The 23,805-nt window shown below is 41.0% G+C and overlaps 1 protein-coding gene across 2 annotated transcripts in view; it reads left to right on the top strand.

The window, feature by feature from the left end:
• Positions 1-23,805, top strand: part of LOC126278563 (E3 ubiquitin-protein ligase rnf8-like) — a 135,503-nt gene that overhangs the window by 21,113 nt on the left and 90,585 nt on the right. For both annotated transcript variants that reach the window (XM_049978757.1, XM_049978758.1), the window contains exons 3-5: positions 7,537-7,718; positions 12,710-12,925; positions 18,878-19,025. In XM_049978757.1, the coding sequence (XP_049834714.1) occupies positions 7,537-7,718; positions 12,710-12,925; positions 18,878-19,025 (546 nt within the window). The remainder of the gene's footprint in view (positions 1-7,536; positions 7,719-12,709; positions 12,926-18,877; positions 19,026-23,805) is intronic.

The following is a 23,805-nucleotide window of genomic DNA, read 5'->3' as shown; positions in this document are numbered from 1 at the left end:
TCAAAATACTGAATTTCTCACATAATTCTGTGATGAAATTAGGGAATGGTTGTTTTGGAGGAGGATAGGCCTACTGTTCTCAAAAATTTTAAAAGAGGACAATTAAGTTTAAGCCTACAATTAACAATAACAGCATGAGTTTATCACGGCACTCATGAATGTTTGAAATTTCACGATACGAATGGGACTGATAAAAATAGTGGAAAATTATGCAGAAACTGCGTGAATAGTAAAATAAGCGAATCTAGAACTTCAAACTGGCACACGGTATTGTACATGAGGTCTCACACAATGGAAAATTCTTAAGTCGGCTTTTATACGTAAATACACATGCATATGGAATGGATTTTTCATGTGGCTGATTCTGTGCACATTTCTACACTGGCGTGCTGTAGAACACTGCAGCGTGTGTTTATCTCGATCAAAATCGCTAAAATGTGCAACACAGAAGCTTATCTGCTGCCTATTGCAGCTAACAGGACAGTAGCCAATGGTAATTATTGAGTCTAATGATTTCTTTCAGCAGAAGTTATGAATGTTATCGAAATAGTGTGTCAGAATAACGTTTACTGATTTGCTTATTTTGAATTTTAAGGATTGCTACTGATTTTCTTATTTATTTGGGGAATGGAAAAAACTAGATATGCTGACACACTGCCTTGAAATTTAGCCCAAAGCCTAGATAAGGGTGAAATTTGAAAATTTGCTTGCGAGTTCTCAAAGCCACCTAATTGCAACGCAAAATACAATTGCCATAATAGATAGATGTGTAGTGTAGCCCGAGTTATATGTTCATCATTGCTATAACTTACTTTTTTGTTTTATTTCTGATTTTTCTGAAAAAATGCCAAGATGTGTTTGGATTCCAACCCAACAGAACAAAATAACTTAATGTACAAACCATTGAAAATTATGAACAAGCATTCTGATTCGCCACAGACAACCAACTTATGATTCTTCGTATTCAGTTCCCATAGTTTCACAATACTGTGAGTGAACTGTATCATCTCCTTTGTAGACTCTTAGTATTTTCATGATATTCAACCAATGAACCAAAGTATTGCATATGGTTGAGCAGATGTGATCATTCCATTTCATATCTCTACAAGTTGTCTGACTCATGTATTTGCATTTGCATTGGTGGACTTATTCTAATTGTGGCTCATTTAAATGTTGCAGTCATAGGATACTGAATTTTTCTTAAGCAGACTGTAATTTTTCTCAACATTTAAAATGTATCACTTTGAAATCTTATCAAAATCTGAAGAAATATTTGTGGAGTTCTTTTCAAACAGTATTTATTACAGATAACTGAAGTACCTATTTAAAGTTCGCGTAGTTATTAATATCGTCTGCCAGATGTCTAATGCATGAAATTAACGGTAGGGTTCCCAACACAGTTCTCAGGGGCACGCTTGTAGTTACTTGTACATTGTTGATCACTCTTCATTAAAGATAAGATGCTACTTCCTCCTTACACCAAGAAATCCTCAATCCAGATCCAAATTATGATGAATACCCCATATTATCATTAATAAGCATAATATTCATTAATAAGCATTAGTGTGGCACTGAGACAAACATTCTCATAAACCAAGTAATACTGCATCTGGCTGATTGTGTTAACCCATGGCTTTCAGGATGTCTCTCACAGGGCCTTTGTTGTTCTATGCCGGCTCCGCATTGGCCATGGTTAGGCAACCCACAGCTATATCCTGCGCCATGGAGACCCACCTCAGTGTCGGTGCACCGCCCATTTGACAGTGTCCCATATTCTGTTGTGCAGTCCTACTTTGGCTGCCCTGCAATGAAATCTTCATTTACCAGACTCATTGCCGTTCATTTTAGCAGACAACACCTCGTCGGCTGATTTAGTTTTACATTTTATATGTTGAGGGTGGGTTTTATCATTCTATGTAAGTTTAAGCGCATGTCTTTTGTCCCTCTGTGTCCTCCCCCCTAGTGCTTTTAGGCTGGAGGTTTTAATGTGTTGCAGAGTGGCTGGCTTCCCCTTTTTATTCCCATGATCAGCTAGCCATGGTCTTCTGCTCTCTTGTTTTAGTTCCTTCTACCTGTTTCTTGCGTCTCTGTGGTTTTCTTGTCCTACTTTGTCCATGTAGTGTTTGTTGCCCTTTGTCATTCTTGAGGTTTGTCCTTTCTCTCAGCTTTGTGTTGTAAGTCTCGTTTGTCTTAGTCTCCCTTTTGTGGAATTGTTTTAATAGGAACAAGGAACCGATGACCTAGAAGTTTGGTCCCCCCCCCCCCCCCCCCCCTTTAAACCAACCAACCACACTGTGGTTTGTGATGGACAGTAACTCTGAGACTGTAAATATAAATCTGTGTGGGCTTATGGTAAACTAAATGACCCACAGAACCATCATTTGTCCATTTAACTAGAAAATCCGATAGTTAATATTCTTATGAAGTTGTGATGGCACAAAAACTCTGTCAATTTATACTCTCCATAGGGCCATACTATGAAGATGTCAACAATATATCACAGAAGAACAGTTGATTTAATTACTACTAATTCCAGGGCTGTTTCCTCGGAATCCTCCATATAAAGATAGGACACCAAGTGAGAGTGTGTTTCCCATGCCGACCCATGCATTTGATGCATAACAGGTGACTGGGTAACCTCGTAATTTTGTTGCAGCCCCGGGTTGACAGGTATGGTTCTCATGTAACCTCTGGTATAGGCCAGGCCCAGGGAGGCATGATTGCTTGAGCTGATACCTTTCCAGATGCCGACTGGTCCCTCTGTCTGAAATTCACGAGGTGTGACCTGAGGTGTGGACAATCATCGTAGATGGGTGAACCCCCTAGAGGGCACCCTCTTGGAAGGAGCATGCCATCGGAGACACTGGCAATCCTGGGGGATTTTTCACAATGAACCAGTCACATTTATCTCAAACCTCCAATTGGTATTATGCCATCAAGCTTCAGGTGCCTGGAATACAGAATGCCTCACTCTGACTTCAGCAAATGAACTACGGGCAATGAAACCCACTACGAATCGGTGAAAGTCCTCCATGGAGGCCTCTCGCAAGGACTCTATTGTCCTTTGCTGGCTTCACATTGACCATGACTCATGTTCATCTCCTCTGTCGCAAGGACCCACTCCCTGTCATTGTAGTTCCTGTTTGACAGCGGTCCACACTTTGCTGGACTGTCCCAGCCTAGCTGCCCTGTGGTGGACTCTTAATCTCCATGACTCGCTGCCCCTACTGTTAAGAAATGGTGCCTTAACGATTGACTTAGTTTTACATTTTATTCATGAAGGTCACCTTTACCATTTTGCTGTCTAGATGGGACACTATACCTCCTTTCTTCCTCTGCCTCCCTTTCTTCTTTTTGTCCCTTATCTTGCCTTCATACCTTTCATAGACCTTGGGATTTTCTTCCCCTGGGTTTTACATGGTAGGTTACCTCTGTTGTACAGTCATGTAAACCTTACTGTTCTAGTCAAAAGGGACTGATGACCTAGTAGTTTGGTCCCTTTAATCAGCCAACGAGCCAGCCAACCAATACTTCTGCGTATTTAGATTGAACAGTGACCACCTAGTGTATTTGGACTCTGCAGTTAGATTGCTGACACGTAATTGCAATGATAAGCGTAAAGGTTGACAGCATCTGGTTCCTTCACATCCTTCACACACTCAGTGGGTGGGGTTTCTGGAGCCACCTGTTGATCTTGATAAAGAGCTTCCTACACTTTCATATTGGAGGGAGTCACAGCAAATGCATTATGCGAGTGAATGGAGTATCCAGGGATCAGTCCTGTGTGTCACATTCTTCACCACTACAATAAATGGTGTGGGCACCAAAGTCTAATAATCATTTTATATAGATGATTTCTTCCTCCCGTAAAATGCCACATCCTCATGCTGCCAAATGCCAGCAGCAGGGAGCCACCCGGAAAGGGCAAGAATGGTTTACAAACATGGTTGTTATTTCTCTTTATGTGAAAATTAGAGTTAACAACAATATCAATAAGGTTCGGCAACAAATGATACAAAAGGAATAAGATTAAATATGGTGTGTTGCAAGGTTTGGTGCATAGTTCACTCACATTTCTGGTCTTCATTAACGATTTTACTGGTAGGACTCTTCAGAAAACTGTAATGTCTAGTAGTGACACAAGAATATTGAAAAATGACGCAAACACAGCCATGCTCGACACAGACAGTAGGATAATGGGACAAGCTTCCAACTGGTTCATAGCCAACAAGTTAATCCTTAATCGCACAAAAACAAATATTATGTAATCCCAGACAAATCAAAATGGCTTAAAAGTATCAGAAGTAGAGATCAATAGGTGTTGGCCTACAATGGATGAGGCTCCATATGTTCATGTTCTTAGGCATCCAGATTGATGACAAACTAAGGTGGGTTCCAAATGGAGTTATACACCTAGGTGCAAAAGCCTGCAACAGTTTGGTGTTGGACATCCAGTAGGCAGCTGAAAATTCTCAAATATTAAAAAAAAAGTTATCTAAACTCAGGTACATGCTTTGTTTCAAGTGTTGTATATATATATGAATCTAGTAATTAGCGTGGTTATCAGCGTGAGTGGATTAGTGCTAGTTACTAATTTATTGTTAGTCTAACTTATACAGAAGTAACCAGTGGTGGCTGATTGTTCCTGCTAATGTGTAACATGATAGTTCCACATCCGTAAAGGATCTATTTCATGAGAGTATTTCCGGAAAATGTAGGAGTGAGTGAGTGAGTGAGTGAGTGAGTGAGTGAGTGAGTGAGTGAGTGAGTGAGTGAGTGAGTGAGTGAGTGTTTAGAAATGTTTTTGATACCTGAATATTTAGTACTTTTTATAGTATTTGATTCATATTGTGTATATACTTACATATGAAAGACTGTGATATGTCCAAAATTACTTTAGGATTGTCTCTTCAGCAGGAGCACATGGAGGCACAGAACAGAGTTGCCACATTGCACACGAAAGACAAGCATAATCTTTCATTTCATTTAACTTGCTCAAACCGGCAAATTATTCGCTTTATAAATGTTGAATCAATGTGTTCTGGAAGAGTTACACTATGTTTTGATTGTAGTTTTATCTGTGGTAACAAATTATTAATACGATACAGGGACAGTTTATGATGATAAAGTGATTTTCTCCTGCCATTACAGAATTTTTCTTATTGAAATAAGGTGTATACATTATATGAATGAAATATTAAGAATGCATCATATTTTCATCTGTGCAAAACCAGAACTTTGTCGGAGATATCTAATGTGAGATAAGAAGTTAAACATGATGCAAATTATCTGCTCACACAGCTACTAATTGGGCGTCCGTACAGATTCAATTTGAGAAACAAGTTGCTATAGGTTTATAATGAAACTGTTTTAATTTTTCTGATAAAAATAAGTATGTTTATCACAATGGGAAAACACATCTTAAATAGGCCAACCATTATTGTTTTGAAAGCAAAAGTTATCCAAATAATAGGGTCTCTGTTGCGGCATTTATATCCTAAACAATAATATTTATTTTGTGCAATACAGACTGAATTCCTGAGATGAACTTGCCTTGGACTTAGTTGCTTTGAAGGCCTTCTTATTAAAATTTCAAAACTTAACAATTATATAGTTTTGTTATGTAGGTACTTACAGGTGTAAACTTTACATTCAAAATATTTAGCTGAATCCACCTGTGCTCCATTTCTACAAGAATAATGAAAAAACTTCACAAATACCATTCTTGTCACTATGACAGTTTTGAGGTGTCAATATCATTGTCACTGTCACTTTCGCCATTATATGAAATTATCATTTCCTCCACTGATTGTCCAAAAGAGCTTCAGGCTACCACACTCTTTCCATGATGCTCTTTCTTTCAATCTACAGTGGTGGCATTCCTAACAGCTTCTAATGTGAGTGCTTTGACTGCAGAGAGGATAAATTTATTATCTGGCAACGTTAACCTTTAATTTGTTCCCATGTTAACTCAATTGGGTTGAAACGGCAGTGATAATGTGGTACCCTAACAGCTGTATGCCAATGTTTTCTTGCCAATTTTTTCGATTTTGTTGAGTGGGAACTGTGGCTTAGAGAGAGATTTTTTCCATAAGCTCCATCTTCTGAAGGTCATCATTTATGTTGACATTATGATGCTGAAGCCAGTCAGCCATTTCCTCCTTTCATTTGCATAGTAGGTGCCTTGTCAGCAACAGTTAAATGGTAAGAAGCATTACGCAGAACAATTGTTGCTGGTTTTTCAATATTTGGTATTAGTGAATCTGCTTTTCTTTGTAATCTCCTGTGTTCTTTGATTTAAAAAGCAAGAGACTGTTTGGGAGAAAACATTGCAAACTGCCTGCATGAAGAAGAATAGTGTGGCCCCCTGACCAGAAGCCATTTACACTATTCCTTTAGCTGTGTCATCTGCCCAGCCCTGACAATGTGACCAGAATTGACCCACATTTTGTCAAACCACACCACTTCATCGATATTTGTGCTACATACGTCCCTTAAGAATCGGCATCGCCACACCATCATATACTCCCTGTCCATCAACAATTTATGGCCACAAAAAAGTCATAGTGAAAGCCTAGGTTGTATGCAACTGAGGACAAGTGTGAACGAATGCCTTGAGAAGGTTCTGATACTTTAGGTGTGACCAGTAACTTTACTGAGTGTTGGATGTTCCTTCCTGTGATAATCGTAAACGTGGTGACTTACATCCTGTGCAAACAAATTGATATTGGTAATCCACTTACCCATATTATGTTTTTTCAAGGGGTGTTACGTTTCATGGTTCCTCAGCTTCCTTTTCTTTGTCAGACACTTCCTTCCTATGTTCAAAACAATGTTTGTTTATATTCAGAACTGCAGCAGTTTTTTCGATTACTTTGTTAACGGAGAGCAGCGGGCCACTATTAAGTTTCTCATTCTCAAAGTAGGTACATAAGGTGCAAACCATTTCCCCCAACTGCTCTCCTCTGATCAAGAGAATGATATCAGACTTTTCCACTAACAACTTTCGTTGAACTTCCTGCTGACATCATTGAGTACCACACAACAAATATTAGTGACAAACAATAATGGTAAAAGCAAATAACAATAATGACAAATCAAAGAACAGCCCATACAACCGTAAAAACAAACACAAAGAAAGTCGTAGGAGACAATGATCACATAGGACAGCAAACTGACTGCAACTAAAGCACACTACAAGTGAGGAGTTGGTGTTGTGTGCCACGACAGGTTTGCTGCAGCTGCAATTAGGGTGGTATTGGCAGAAAGTTGCCAGGGCCTGCCACGTGGGCTTCCCCAACTACCACTTCTGTCCTTGCTGTCAATCCTAAAGTAATTTTGGACAGACTATAGAACTGCAACTGAGTTGAAGATCAATTGTGATTAGAAAATGCTAGAAAACCATACTGAAGTACTGTGATAGACATCTCAATGTTGGTCACAGTTTTGGTGTCATGGTAACGTTTTGATGCAAATTTTCTTCATTTGCGTTAGTAAATCTGAATCTCCAGTTGACTGATGTATTGACTGTTACAGAGTACCATGGGAACTTACGTTAATGGGTTGAAAATGACAAAAGGTTCAACAGTAATGCTGAAAGCTGGTGATGACATTCAGTTTGGGTGCGACAGTAAATGGAAGTACACATTTTCATTCCTGTATAATCATCAGAACAGAGAGGTTCTTGACGTGAAAAGGGCAAAATTGGATTCGGATGAGTAAGTAGATGCATCAGTATTTTGATTTCAAATTGTGAAAAATTTACATAACTGTACTGTTAATACCCACCAAATGCATTGATGATTATTGTAGTAGATTTACAGCCAGTTTTTTATACTGAATGTGGGAAACCTTCTTGGACATCTTGAATCAGTTAGTGCCATGAGGGTGCTTGATACAAGAGCAGCAGTTGGAAACCTAGAATGTCGTGCGGATGTTACTTTAAGATTAGAAGTGTAACAGGATAACTGGCAGTCTGCCAATCTACAGCACTGAGCTTCGATCATCAGTGGGTCCTAGTTTTTTTTTCTTTCTTTTTTTTCTTTCTTTTTTTCTTTCTTTTTTTTCCACTTACTGATTTTTTTCACCCTGAAAATAATTAGTTAATGTGAAAAATACTTAATCATACTGTGTTCCAAGAATCCACCATAAACCATTCGTCCTACTGTAACTGGCTGGGTATGTCAGTTCATCAGACAGAGAAACGAAAAGGGTGTACCACATCCAGTAAGGTCGTGTCTAGTAAAGCAAGCAGTGCTCTAACCAATCTCCCTTTATGATGGGAGATCATAGTAGTTATGGAGTAACTATTGCTGCAGCCCTCACGGTTAGTCCTGCATCAGCAAGTTACAAGGTGACCTAAGCACACTGACCTCTTAGTGGCCCAAATGGTACTTGACAGGATCAGACAGACTAGTGAAAAGTGACTTTTCAAGGATGTGATCTAGATTAAGTGAAGAAAACATGCAAAGTTTTAAGGACATAGAAACGAATGTCAGTGATGTGTAAAATTTTAATATCAAGCAAATTATGTCCTCCTGCCCACTGCAACTCGATGGCCCCCCATCTCCTGGTCTCTAATCTCCCTTCCACCCCTTATTTTCTCCTATCTGTTTCTGTCTTACTGCCCAGTATCTTCAGCCATACCTCTCAACTTCTTTTATATCCACTTGACCCCACCATTAAGGGGGGGCAGGGGGGTAGGCAACTGTAGCATCATATTTTATGTATCAATAAACACATTTCTGTGATTCAATATGGAAAGTGTGTATTTTACTGCTCTAGTACAAATAGTATTGTTACCTATTGTTTAGAAATAAACAAACGACTCACCGAAAGGCAGAAGCGCTGCGCCATCGACAGATGCACAAAAAAAGGTACAGAACTTTGATTTGCTAGCTTTCAAAATGAAATTCGTTTCTCAACCTGTAGGACACACACACACACACACACACACACACACACACACACACACACACACACAAGTATTCCTACATTGTGCTCATTTGACTGCCAGAATAGGCCAACAGTGAGGGTACTAAGGTGAGGTGACGCGGGGATGCTGGTGAGGTGGGGTGAGGGATGGAGAGAGAGGGGGGAGGGTTGGGGGGGGGGGGGCAATCTAGCAGCTTTTTGGGGAAGTGAGGAGCCATCCGTGGGCTAGATAGGGTTGCGGGTAAAGGTGGCAGATGGCTGAGCATGAAATTTCACAGATTAGGGCGTGAGATGGCAGCACACAACTATCTGACACAGAACAGGGAGGTTACACAAGTGAAGAATGTGCTGTAAGGATAGCTCCCATCTGTGCAGCTAAGAAAAGCTGTGGGTGTTGGGGAGGATCCAGATGGCATGGGTTGTGAAACAGCATTGAAATCTCGCATATTGTGCTCTGCTGCATTTTGTGCCAGTGGGTGCCCCACCTTCTTGTTGGCAATAGTTGTTTGACAGTGGCCATTCATTCTCGTTGACAGTTTGGTGGTTGTCATACGAATGTAAAATGCTGTGCAGCAGTTGCAGAGAAGCTGGTATGTGGCATGGCTGCGTTCACAGGGGCCTGGCCTGGCCTGGCCTGGCCTGACTTGACTTGGTCATCCTCCTATGAGACAAAGGTTCCACCACTGTTGTGATGAATTGGAGTGACTACCTGGTGGACGGTCTCTGCCAGCAGTCCAAGACATCCACGAACAGGCTCTGCCAAAGTGACCCAATCCCAGAAGTCCAACATTACCTCCACTTCCTGCTGAAATCCTTAGGCCCTTCCCAGAACCTCTCCCTTGAATCCATCTCCCTGCTCTCCGCAACAGCCCACACACCCACCTTCTAAATGTTCCCCAAAATCTACAAACTTAACAATACTGGGTGCCTCATTGTAGCTGGTTACAGTGCCCCTACTGAAAGAATCTTGGCCCTCGTTGACCAACATCTGCACTCAGTTTTTCCGTAACCTAGCCTCCCACATTAAAGATGCCAACTGATTCATGCACTGGTTCTCCACCATCCTCACACTCTTTCCTTCCGGGTCCCTACTTGTCACTATAAATGCAACCTCTTTATATACCAACATCTCTCATGCTTATGGCCTTGCCACAATTTAACACTAGCTTTCCTAATGCCCTGCAGACTCCAAACCCAGCACTTCATTCCTAGTACATCCAGCCAACTACATCCTAACCCATAACTACTTCACCTTTGAAGGGAAGGTATACAAACAAATTTATGGCACAGTCATGGGAACCCACATGGCACCCTCCCATGCCAACCTGTTCATGGACCAGCTAGCTTTGCAAAATGGTAAATCCCTGGCCTGGTTCAAGTTTATTGATGACATTTTTATAATCTGGATCCATGGCCAGGACACCTTATCCTCATTCCTCCACATCTCAATACCTTCTCTGCCATCCACCTCACTTGGTCCTCCCATTGTTCCACCTTCCTAGATGTCAATCATTTCCTTTCAGATGGCTCCATCCACACCTCAGTCCACATTTAACCCACCAATCCCCAACAGTACCTGCACTTTTACAGCTGCCAACCCTTCCACACCAAAAAAATCCCATACAGCCTGGCCATCCATGACAGTCACATAAGCAGCAATGAGAACTCCCTCACCCAGTATGCTGAAGGCCGCACAAAGGCCTTTGCAGACAAGCAGTATCCCCCAGAACTAATACACAAACAGATCTCCCATGGCATGTCTCGACACACACCTGATTCTCACATCCATCCCAAGACCAATCACAAATAAGTGCCCCTCTTGTCAACCAATATCATCCAGGACTGGAACGACTGAACCACATCCTTTGTCAGGGCTTTGATTATGTATCATGACGCCCTGAAATGAGGGACATGCTACCCAAGATGATATTTTCATCCCCTCACAGAGTGGTGTTCCACCACCCACCCGACAACATTCTATCTAGCCCATCTCTGTGCCACTCTCACCCCCCCCCCCCCCCCCCCAATGTCCTGCCACAGGAATCATACCCGTGTCAAAGATCCAGATGCAAGATCTGCCCTATCCACCCACCAAGCACCTCCTACTCCAGTCCCGTCACAGGCTTATCTTAGCCCCTCAGAGGCCATGTTATGTACCAGCTCTGCTGCAACCACCGAACAGCATTTTACATTGGTATGACAACCAACTAACTGTCAACCAGAATAAATGGCCACCGTCAAACTGTTGCCAAAAACAAGATGTACCACCCACTGGCACAACATGCAGCAGAGCACTATATGTGAGATTTCAGTGGCTGCTTCACATCCCATGTGATCTGGATCCTCCCCACAACAACCAGCTTTTCTGATCTGTGCATATGAGAGCTATCCTTCACATCATCCAGTTCGCATTACTCCCACCCAATATGTTTGAGCTAGTCTTGTGCTGCCATCTCACACCCTAATCTGTGAAATCGTGTGCTCAGCTGTCTGCCCCCTCTACGTACACCCCTAGCTAGTACACAGACAGCTTCCCACTCTTCCATGAACTGCTAGACGCCTCCTCTCCCTCCCGGCCTCCCGCTTCTCTCCATTCCTCACTTCATCCAAGCCTATACCCCCAGCTCACTTCAGTACACCCACTTAGGCCAGGAAAGAGCTGGCAGTCAAATGAGCAAAATATAGGGGGTTACGATAAATAGTTTAGACGAGAAGAGAATAGAAGCTTTCGAAATGTGGTGCTACAGAAGAATTCTGAAGATTAGATGGGTAGATCACATAACTAATGAGGTGGTATTGAATAGAATTGGAGAGAAGAGGAGCTTGTGGCACAACTTGACTAGAAGAAGGGATCAGTTGGTAGGACATGTTCTGAGACATCAAGGGATCACCAATTTAGTATTGCAGGGTAGCATGGAGGGTAAAAATCATAGAGGGAGACCAAGAGCTGAATACACTAAGCAGATTCAGAAGGGTGTAGGCTGCAGTAGGTACTGAGAGATGAAGAAGCTTGCACAGGATAGAGTAGCATGGAGAGCTGCATCAAACCAGTCCCAGTACTGAAGACCACAAGAACATAGGGAGAAAGGTGTGTGTGTGTGTTTATATATATATATATATATATATATATATATATATATATATATATATATATATATATATAAAATAGAAAGAAACTTCCACATGGGAAAAATATATTAAAAACAAAGATTCCAAGACTTACCAAGCGGGAAAGCGCCGGCAGACAGGCACATGAACAAAACACACAAACACACACACAGAATTACGAGCTTTCGCAACTGGCAGTTGCTTCGTCAGGAAAGAGGGAAGGAGAGGGAAAAATGAAAGGATGTGGGTTTTAAGGGAGATGGTAAGGAATCATTCCAATCCCGGGAGCGGAAAGACTTCCCTTAACCTGTCCTTTTTTCCCCCTAAGCATTTCTGCCTCTCTCAATTCATAAATAATTCGCTATTTTCAACCAGAGCTTTCCGTACATTAATATTATTATTACCTGTTAGAGATGCCAAAATTTGTGTAGTTTTCTTGACTTCATTCAGAGATTTTCTAAATTATTTTTGGATCCTAGTTGCACTGATGATAATATTTTCCTGTACAGTAATTTAACAAATAATCCAATTCTGTCTATTGAATCACTGCGTGGGAAAAGTGATGTCTTTGCCATAACTGACATATAAAAATGTATTGTTTGTGTTGAGACTATGTAGACTTAGTCTAGAAATTCTAATACATTTGAAATTATATTTTTACCAACAGGTCCATCACAGAAAACACTCCAACCTCTATCCCAAATGGTGATGAAGATACTGAAAAAATAATTGCTGGAAAATTGGAATTTGAACAGGAAAAGGATAAAACCTCGGCTGAATTCCTAGATAAACAGAATAGTTTGATTGATAACGAGCTTGAAGTCAAGAAACAAACGGATAGTGAACAGGAAGTGAAAAACAACAAAAATGAATCTGAACAACAGTAAATAGCAGTTTCGCTTTTTTCTTTTTTTCTTATCTTAAATTAATCCTACTCTCAGTTTATTGTGGGATGGACAAAAAAATTTCCATGACATTGCATACAAAATATTGATAAAGACATTGTATGAAAAAGCACATTTTCAATTTTTACACATAATTACAAATGTTCTCCTTGTGTTACACGACATGACGACACAGTGTGGTAGTCATGCTCAGCCCACACTTGTTCGAGCATATCCCTGTCAGTGTTAGTGCAGTAGTGATGTGATCCTGGAGTTCAGTCAGCATGGTTGGAAAAGGTTGTACATATGCATTGTCTTTCACATATTGCCAAAGAATAAAAAAGCACAAACTGTAAGGCCAGGAGACCTTGGGAGCCACCTAAAGAGCACCAAATCATCCTGAGCACATCGCCCAACCTATGTGTTTGGAAGTTCCTCATCTAGATAGCAACACACTTCTCTATGCTAATGAGACGGAGCTCCATCTTGTTGGAATATGAAGGGTGGGTTATCAGCTGACAATCTCGGAAACAACCAGTCTTCTGTAGGTATGTCATAACCATCACAGTTTTCCCAAGAAAAAAGTAGGGCCTGTAATTGTTGCTCCATGACCCAGCACAGAAGACATTCACCTTTGGAGAATATCTTTCAATCTCCACCGAACACTGGGATTTTCCGTGCCCCATATGCGGATGTTGTGAATGATTCACTTTACCGTTTAGGTGGACTATCACCTCGTCACTGAATACAAGTCAGCAGGGAAACTAGTCATTTTAATTGCTTCCTGGAAATGTTCACAAAATTCATGTCCGATTGTGCAGTTGTTTGGTTGTAAACATTGCAACAGCTGTATGTAATATGGTTTCTGAGGTAACTGCATCAGCAGAACCTGCCACACATTTGGCTGAGGAATGCCCAGTTCGTGACGTGCATGACATGTGATTTCTGTGGGCTACAAAGGAACACATCTCGGACACACTCCACTATTTCCTCCATGACAGGTGGTCTCCTGGAGCTTTTTCATTTGTAGAGGCAGCCTGTGCCCTTGAGCTGTCGATACCATCGCAGAATGCTTTGGTGGGTTGGTGGCTGTATGTTGTACTGTCTTCCGAACACACGCTGCACGATAGTGACAGTTTCTGTCTTCTCATATTGCAACACACAAAATGCTTTTTGTTGACTAGCCACCATTTTGCAAACTGTTATCACCTTGCCACCTGGCTAGTCGAAATGGAGCCTGCAATGACAAAAACAAAATTTTAAAGTACGCTCTTTTGATTGGTTATTAGTAAAAATGGGTAGACATTATATATTTGTAGTTCTAAGACATCAAAGCCAAGTGAATCATTTGTAATCACCTGTCTATTGGGTCGGTGCACAAGTCTGTGCCATTTTTCATTTGGTTGGCTCCACTGCATTGTGGCTCATTATTAAATTGTTTTTCTCCTGTTTTGAGTTTGATGTGCACAGGAGTGTGTATGTAGATAACTTGTTGTTATGGCTATTTTCAGGGCTAATTGGCGTGGAGTATCCAGTAGAGAAAATGAACTCTACCATCACATTTTCCCTTTTTAGTTTAATCAGGGTTCTAGATCTGCATAAGCCATAAGAAGAATTTGTGGTGTGTATGCGAGGGAAGTATTAATGGTTTTCTTATTTCTGAGAAACAAAATTCAAATTGTGTAATGAATCAGTTTTTGATGAAAAGCACTCTTAATAAGTTCTTCCTTTTAAAGTGCTTTCTCCTGATGATGGGCCGTGGTCCTTGTAGCCAGCTCTGAATGTGATGCTGCAGCATGGAAGGCATCGTAATCAGTATGTTCACAATAATCCTTGTCATACAGTGTGCGTATTGCCTCACATTGTGGACTATGGTCAATCAATCATTGTGCACTTTTTGAATTCATTGGGTAAGGAGCAAAAATTGGTTATTTGGGTACCACATGTATTTTTAATTATGTTGAGCTTGTTATAGGACAAGCCATTTCTTGGGAATTCTGTTAAAAGTGAAATAAATATGCCCGTATGTGAACCTAACGAGGAGGAGAGAATGGTCAACCCATTTGTGATGGGGGGGGGGGGGGGGAGACCCTCTGTGCAAAGACTGTTTTACACCCTCAAAAAATCATTGTTATGTGTCGGTGGAATCAAACTGGCATTCTCCATCATGAATTGCTACAAGAAATGAAACGATAAAATCTGTAGCATGTAGTGAATAGCTAAGATGACTTGCTTTTGCTATTGAATTCAAAACACATGGTAAACCTGTTACAACTCTGCAATAAAGCAAGTCGGCTTATGGCCATTATCATTACAGATGTAACTGCTGAACTTGGTTAGGAACCACTTCCTGACCATCCATATTCATGAGATTTGCCTCTTCTGATTATTTTCTTTTCTGGCCTCTCTCGAACATTAAGAGAAAATTGTTTCAAGAGAAGCTTCTCTTAGTATCTGGTTAACAGATTTCTTCAACTCGAAACCACATCAGTTCTGGAGGAGTAGCATATAACACGTACCTGAAAACTAGTCGGCTGTCATTGACGAAAGATTGGATTAAGTCACTGAGTAGTGTGTCAGTGATGTTATTGTGTATTGTGTTGTAATGTAGTTTAGTGTAGTGTATTTTACACTAATAAAATAAAATCGTGGCAGTGTGAAAATGACATGAACTCGCACAATGATGCATCATAAAATGTTCAGTTCATTTGTTGTCACAGAATTGATGTATTTCATATCTGAAATTATACAAATTGTGAGAAGTTAGAAAATTGAAGGTATTAGCTTTCTGTCACTCTTCCCCTTGCTGCAAGGAAAGTTATTTGTAGTTCATGTTACCCGCACGTCAGTGAAAATGGTCTTTAATTTTGATTATATGCTGTAAGCCAGTCCCCTTTGGCTGCCTGAAATTCATATGCATTGAATTTGTCGAGTCCGACAGCTTATGAGGGCGAACTTACAGGCAAGGTACATGTGCCAGACCATAAAAGCTCCTGACTGTGAGCCTACTCTCAAGTGTCCTCTCTCACTATATCTGCTAAAACTCTGTTCAGAATTCTCACCAAAATACTAGCATTAAAATGATAGGTTAAATTATGTTAACACTGTTGTAATAAACACTGGTTTTGTTATACCTTAGTAACAAGTAATATGCCCTATGTATCTATTCACTCTTTCCACAGCCACAGTCATTCACAAAACATTTCCTGGTTTGAGTTCGCCATTGCCGTTCGGTATTTTATGGTAACTGTTGAATTAAATATCCTTTCCAGAGTAATGAAATACCATCAGTTTTGCAAATTAGGAAATTTTTCCAAGATACTAGAAAACCTTCACACATGTGGGCTACTCCACGTGGCAAACCAATCTGGACTGACTGGCACTCCTGCCTGAAGAGCTACAGGCACCAAGACCACCCCTGTCCATACAATGGGACTTCCCTGAGAAAGATGCTATCTTACTGGAGCAAAGATGTGTAAGGTTAAATTTCCTCTGTCATGGACAGGATTAATATCTGTATACTTAAATATCATAAATTAAACAATGGAAAATCCAGGATGGAATGTAACAGTATTATGAAAAGGAAAGTTGCTACTCACCATATAGCAAAGGTGCCGAGTCGCAGATAGGCGCAACAAAAAGACGGTCACAAATAAAACTTTCGACCATGTAGGCCTTTGTCAACAGTACATGTGTGTACACACACACACACACACACACACACACACACACACACACACACACACACACACACACACACACACACACAACTGAAGTCTCAGGCAACTGAAACCACACTGGGCAGCAGCACTAGTGCATGATGGGAGTGGCAACTGGTGGGGGGGAGGGGGATAGATAGTATGTTGAGGGTGGTGGACAGTGAAGTGCTGCAGGTTAGATGAAGGGCAGGGTAGGGGGGGAGGGAGGAGGAAGTAGTGGAAAAGTAGAGAAGTAAAAAGACTGAGTGTGATAGTGGAATGACAGCTGCGTAGTGTTGGAATGGGAACAGGGAAGGGGCTGCATGGATGATGATAGTGATTAACGAAGGTTGAAGCCAGGAGAGTTACAGGAACATAGGATGTATTGTGGTGACAGTTCCCACATGTGCAATTCAGAGAAGCTAGTGTAGATGGGAAGGATCCGTATGGCACAGGCTGTAAGCAGTCACTGAAATGAAGGATGTCATGTTTGACAGTGCGTTCAGCAGCTGTGTGATCCACTTGTTTCTTGGCCACAGTTTGTTGGTGGCCATTCATGTGGACAGACAGCTTGTTGGTTATCATGCCCACATACAATGCAGCAGAGTGGTGCAGCTTAGCTTGTGGATCACATGACTGGTTTCACAGGTAACCCTGCCTTTGATGGAATAGGTCATTTTCGTAATCGGACTGGAGTAGGTAGTGGTGGGAAGATGTATGGGACAGGTCTTGCATCTAGGTCTATTAAGGGGTATGAGCCATGAGGTAAGGGTTTGGGAGCAGGGGTTGTGTATGGATGGATGAGTGTATTGTGTAGGTTCGGTGGGTGGCAGAATACCACTGTGGGAGGGGTTGGAAGGACAGTGGGCAGGACATACCTCATTTCAGGGCACCACGAAGGTTAGTCAAAAACCTGACGGAGAACGTAATTCAATTGCTCCAATCCTGGGTGGTACTGAGTTATATGGGGACTGCTCCCCTGTGGCCAGATGGTGGGACTCTGGGAGGTGATGGAAGACTGGAATGATAAGGCACAGGAGAAGTGTTTTTGTACAAAAGGTTGGGAGGATAATTACCATCTGTGAAGGCATCAGGGAGACTTTCAGTATATTTTGAAAAGAAGAAACAAGTGGACCACCCTGTTGCTGAACTAGCTGCCAAACATGACATCCTTAATTTCAGTGACTGCTTCACAGCCTGTGCCATATGGATCCTTCCCCTAACACCGGCTCTTCTGAATTGCGCAAGTGGGAACTTTCCCTGCAGTACATCTAAGGTTCCCGTAACCCACCTGGCCTCAACATTTGTTAGTCACTGTCCTCACCCATGCAGCCCCTTCCCCGTTCCCATTCCAGCACTATGCAGCTGTCATTCCACCATCTCACTCAGTCTTTTTACTTCTCTCCTTTTTCGCTTCTGCCTCCCCCCCCCCCCCTCCTCTTCCCTGCCCACTGTCTAACCTGCAGCACTACACTGTCCACCACCCTCACTGTACTATCTTGTGCTGCTGCTGCTGCTCACAGTGTGGTTTCACTGCAGTTGTGTGTGTGTGTGTGTGTGTGTGTGTGTGTGTGTGTGTGTGTGTGTGTGTGTGTGTGTGTGTGTGTGTGTGTGTGTGTAACTAATTGTAAAACTTTATCCAAAAAATATTACAGAAAATTCTTAACTAACATAACTAGCATCTGACAAGGATCTAATGTTTCACAGGTTTATTTACTGAGCTTAAGAAATTAACTTCAGCGATGCGCTATACCTCAGTAGGTGATAGCAGGGTAAATACGAACACGTTGATATACTTCTACCAACTTTATCATGATTTTAGGACAATATCTCCACAATGTTGCATTGATATCTTACAGGTAGTTGTGATAAATCTTGCTCAAATTGACATTCCCTATACTGCTCTGAAAATGTTTTCAACTTTTATTTGGGGTGGATGGAGTAGTAAGTATTCCTTGTCAGAAGATTCACTTTGTTGTTGCTGATGGAAGTAACTGTAGCAATGGAAGATGAATGATCTGTCAGTACCAACAGCTTCCTCAGTATAGCCTACCTAGTTGACCTTAGCTAGCAAACAACACTGTGTTAATAATGTGTATTTGAAAGATGTTGAAATTAGTAGTTTAACTTCATTAATTACCAGACTTAATGATACCAATGTATCTACATGTGTCACCAGATGAAATATTTGATAGTGAAGTGGATAAATTTGAGTGTTTGTATTTTGATAAATCTTTTTTCTAACTGGTGTAGGGTATTAAACGAACAGGGAGATCTAAAGCAGCTACTGGCTCAGGCACAAAAATTAACAGAGAAACTTAAAAGTGAGCGGGCAAACATCCAAGCAGCTCTTCTTGAACGTGACAAACAGCTTCAGAATTTGAAGAAAATTTCAAACCAGGTAATTAATATCTTCAAATAATTTTATATTTCTCTGGAATGTATGATCTAGCATCATTTAGATTGTTTCAAAAATATTCCTGTAGTGTTAGGGACTGCTTAAAGGTTCATGAAAACTTTAATCTTTATTTTATGTGTAAGTACTTCAAAACAGTATGTGTCATTATTCCTAGTAATGGCAGCCTTCTCCTCAGTGCATAAAATGGATTGTATAGATCTTGGAGACATCCCTCTGTCTTCAAATTTATAATGCAGACTACGTGAAATTCCTCAAAAAGAAAACGTGTATTTTCTGCTATGGAAAGCTGTTGAGAAACTGATGTTATAGAACATGAAATAGAAGGAAGGACACATGATATTCAAAGCAGCTTATGAACTGTGTATTTTGGTGCTCTGTAAGAATTCTGAATATTGTAGAAATGAAATTTAAACAAGATATTATTGAAGATGGGGGAATTGTTAGGGAAACAAAACAAACTTAACTAAATTTTTACCACTAAATGGCACTGCAAGCAGCAGATTATGTGAAATAAGACTCAGGTTATGCTGCTGTTCCTCAGTGTGTGTCTGAGGCACTAGGCATGACTGTCTCAATGCTCTGCTGGTAAAGCTCTTTCACAAGAACAGTGACTGTGCACCAGTAGTTCTGCAGAAGTTTGTCATTCCGGGGTATGAAAATAGCCCCCGTCAGATTTCTGCCAAGGGTCTGGAGAAAATAATTATGAAATTAAAAAATACGTGTTCTTCTGAAGTTCAATGTAGTGGGAGAAAAACATTGATCTGATGTTAATGGAAGATGTGGCCACAACATTGCAGGAGCTGTTGAGCAGTATGTGCAAACATGCAGTGCATGGGATTGCCCTAAATTTGGACGCGTTTGAATATGGCACATAACAGTCTATGAAACATCCTGTGTTGCTATCCATAAAAAATTACCCATATTCGAGTTGCTTCACACTGACATGCCAATGAGACAGTGCAAAAGTTCTCTCCTTCTTGATGCAGTCTTCTTATTAGTTTCGGTTGGACTCCGCCTTCTGCCAGACTTCTCCTGTGAAATGATTATTATTACTTAGTAACAGGTACTGGTGGTTTCACAAACTAGGGTTTATTATTCCGAGTACAAATTAGTTTAACTTCCAGTCGACAAGAAATGTCTTACACCCAATAACGAGAACAGACATTCGTTATACTTCATAGTCAATATCAGTCCTATGTCATCTATAGGTTTCATTAGTTACAAAGTCCCACAATCACAGAACTTCACCACGGACGGAGCTCCATGGCACGCTGCACTGCTCTGCAGACACTGAGTCCTGCCTGCTCTGTCATCATGAGCTGCCATCTGGCACCTCCAGAATATCTCCAACATAAGTCACCACACCAATCCAAACAGAGCGTAATACAATTTTTCCTGTTCTTTTATTGCTTAAACCTAATCTTTCACAATTCGGTTCTCGGTCTTATATTTTCTGTAAAGACAAACCCACACAATCTTGCAGTCTTAAATCAGCAATAAGGGTGCATATCCAACTCCCATTGACTACCATGTGCATTTACAACCTTACAACAAACTTTTGCTCTAGAATTTCTTGCTTGCATGGAAGGGAACAATGAAGGGCCATGGAATACTTTGAGTACAGGCGAAGCTCCTTTCCATCTCCATAGACATTTTTATACACAGAATTGCAGAACATGGGCAACGGAAAATAACCGAAGGGAGTTAGGTCCTGCAGGCCCTTTTAGCTGTATAGTCACTGCTGAATGCTATGAGTGTCTGCTGATCACCATCATTTTAACCCTTCAACTGTGTGTGTGTGTGTGTGTGTGTGTGTGTGTGTGTGTGTGTGTGTGTGTGTGTGTGTGTGTGTGTGTGTGTGCGTGTGTGTGTGTAGGATATCATTTTTGTGTGAGACGGGACTACTTCACACATTACACAGGTAATGGCGCAGCTGCTGCAGAGGAATTTTGGAAGTGCTGGAATTATCACCCTACAGTTTGGCTGTTCATATCACCTGATCTCAATCCATCTACATCTACATGACATCTACATGACTACTCTGCAATTCACATTTAAGTGCTTGGCAGAGGGTTCATCAAACCACAATCATACTATCTCTCTACTATTCCACTCCTGAACAGCGAGCGGGAAAAACGAACACCTAAACCTTTCTGTTCGAGCTCTGATTTCTCTTATTTTATTTTGATGATCATTCCTACCTATGTAGGTTGGGCTCAACAAAATATTTTTGCATTCGGAAGAGAAAGTTGGTGACTGAAATTTCGTAAAAAGGTCTCGCCGCGACGAAAAACGTCTATGCTGTAATGACTTCCATCCCAACTCGTGTATCATATCTGCCACACTCTCTCCCCTATAACGCGATAATACAAAACGAGCTGCCCTTTTTTGCACCCTTTCGATGTCCTCTGTCAATCCCACCTGGTAAGGATCCCACACCGCGCAGCAATATTCTAACAGAGGACGAACGAGTGTAGTGTAAGCTCTCTCTTTAGTGGACTTGTTGCATCTTCTAAGTGTCCTGCCAATGAAACGCAACCTTTGGCTCGCCTTCCCGACAATATTATCTATGTGGTCCTTCCAACTGAAGTTGTTCGTAATTTTAACACCCAGGTACTTAGTTGAATTGACAGCCTTGAGAATTGTACTATTTATCGAGTAATCGAATTCCATCGGATTTCTTTTGGAACTCATGTGGATCATCTCACACTTTTCGTTATTTAGCGTCAACTGCCACCTGACACACCATACAGCAATCTTTTCTAAATCTCTTTGCAGCTGATACTGGTCTTCGGATGACCTTACTAGACGGTAAATTACAGCATCATCTGCGAACAGTCTAAGAGAACTGCTCAGATTGTCACCCAGGTCATTTATATAGATCAGGAACAGCAGAGGTCCCAGGACGCTTCCCTGGGGAACACCTGATATCACTTCAGTTTTACTCGATGATTTTCCGTCTATTACTACGAACTGCGACCGTCCTGACAGGAAATCACGAATCCAGTCGCACAACTGAGACGATACCCCATAGCTCCACAGCTTGATTAGAAGTCGCTTATGAGGAACGGTGTCAAAGCTTTCCGGAAATCTAGAAATACGGAATCAACTTGAGATCCCCTGTCGATAGCGGCCATTACTTAGTGCGAATAAAGAGCTAGCTGCGTTGCACAAGAGCGATGTTTTCTGAAGCCATGCTGATTACGTGTCAGTAGATCGTTCCCTTCGAGGTGATTCATAATGTTTGAATACAGTATATGCTCCAAAACCCTACTGCAAACCAACGTCAATGATATAGGTCTGTAGTTAAATGGATTACTCCTACTACCCTTCTTGAACACTGGTGCGACCTGCGCAATTTTCCAATCTGTAGGTACAGATCTATCGGTGAGCGAGCGGTTGTATATGAGTGCTAAGTAGGGAGCTATAGTATCAGCGTAATCTGAAAGGAGCCTAATCGGTATACAATCTGGACCTGAAGACTTGCCCGTATCAAGCGATTTGAGTTGCTTCGCAACTCCTAAGGTATCTACTTCTAAGAAACTCATGCTAGCAGATGTTCGTGTTTCAAATTCTGGAATATTCCATTCGTCTTCCCTGGTGAAGGAATTTCGGAAAACTGCGTTCAATAACTCCGCAATCCATGTGGGTTCTTGCTGTGTAAGGTGCTCCGATTACAAACCTAGCTGAATTGAAGGAATGCATTACACAATGCATTCTGGACATGAGCCCTGAGACACTGATCTGTTTCTCAGTTTCAATATATCACAGAAATCTGTGGACAGCAATAGTGCCACAGCTACTGAATGCCAAACTTGTGCCTTGAAGCACATTGTGCAGTATGGTTGGTTTAATGTGCAACTCGCACCATAGCCGGCATGTTGTGATTCATCTGTCATTTGTAGCTGAACACATATTACATTAGGTCGTTTGCAGCACCATCTAGGGGAAGAAGTTTTGTTAAATTTTTTTGTGTCCGTAATGTTTTTCCCTTCTTTGATAATATTTCATTCAAATTTGACATAGTGGGCATAAGTTTTTGTAGCATTTTGAAACTGGAACTTTAATTATAATTACCCTGTACATCAAAATTGTACCAAATAAAATTAATGTGAGATAAATCCTCAGTTCATAGAAACCATTGCACTCCTTTGGCTTTCTCAAGACTTTTCATACTTTAATTCATTCTCCTGGCATAATGATAATTTGTCTTTCAGTCTGTTGAACATAATGTGGTGGTTCATGATTGTAGGACAAAAATGAATTTGAAAGGATAGAACAAATATATATTATCACAAAAAACTTACTAAAATTATTTGACAGTGGATTTACATGTTGAGTTGTCATTATCATAATTAGAAGAGTTAACCGATAAGAGGCAGTAAAGTTAAAAAAGAACATTTATTCAAATGTACAAAAAAGTGTGATGAGTGTTTAGAAAAAGTGGAAATATATTGACATATGACATTGTATCATCATTATCAACTTCTGTAGCTCCCAGATCGATGCTGGGTCTGCTTGCATCATAAGCCTCAGACTCTTTTGATGTACTCTTGCCATTCTTCCCCCTCTACTCTGTCCCAGACCTCTCTGTTGCCATTTCATGATGTATTGGCATCCTGTCAACTCCCATTCTTTTAACATGTCCATATCATCTTAATATTGTCTGTTGTAGACTGTTTATGTTTAGCATTGGCATATCATTCACTATTTTTCTGATTGTCTCATGCCTTGCTCTATCCATCCTTATTAGTCCTAAAAA

This window comes from Schistocerca gregaria, chromosome 6 (assembly GCF_023897955.1).
Source record: "Schistocerca gregaria isolate iqSchGreg1 chromosome 6, iqSchGreg1.2, whole genome shotgun sequence".
Lineage (NCBI taxonomy): Eukaryota > Metazoa > Arthropoda > Insecta > Orthoptera > Acrididae > Schistocerca > Schistocerca gregaria.
Note: the sequence above shows the minus strand (reverse complement) of the source record. Positions and strands in the feature narration are given on the sequence as shown.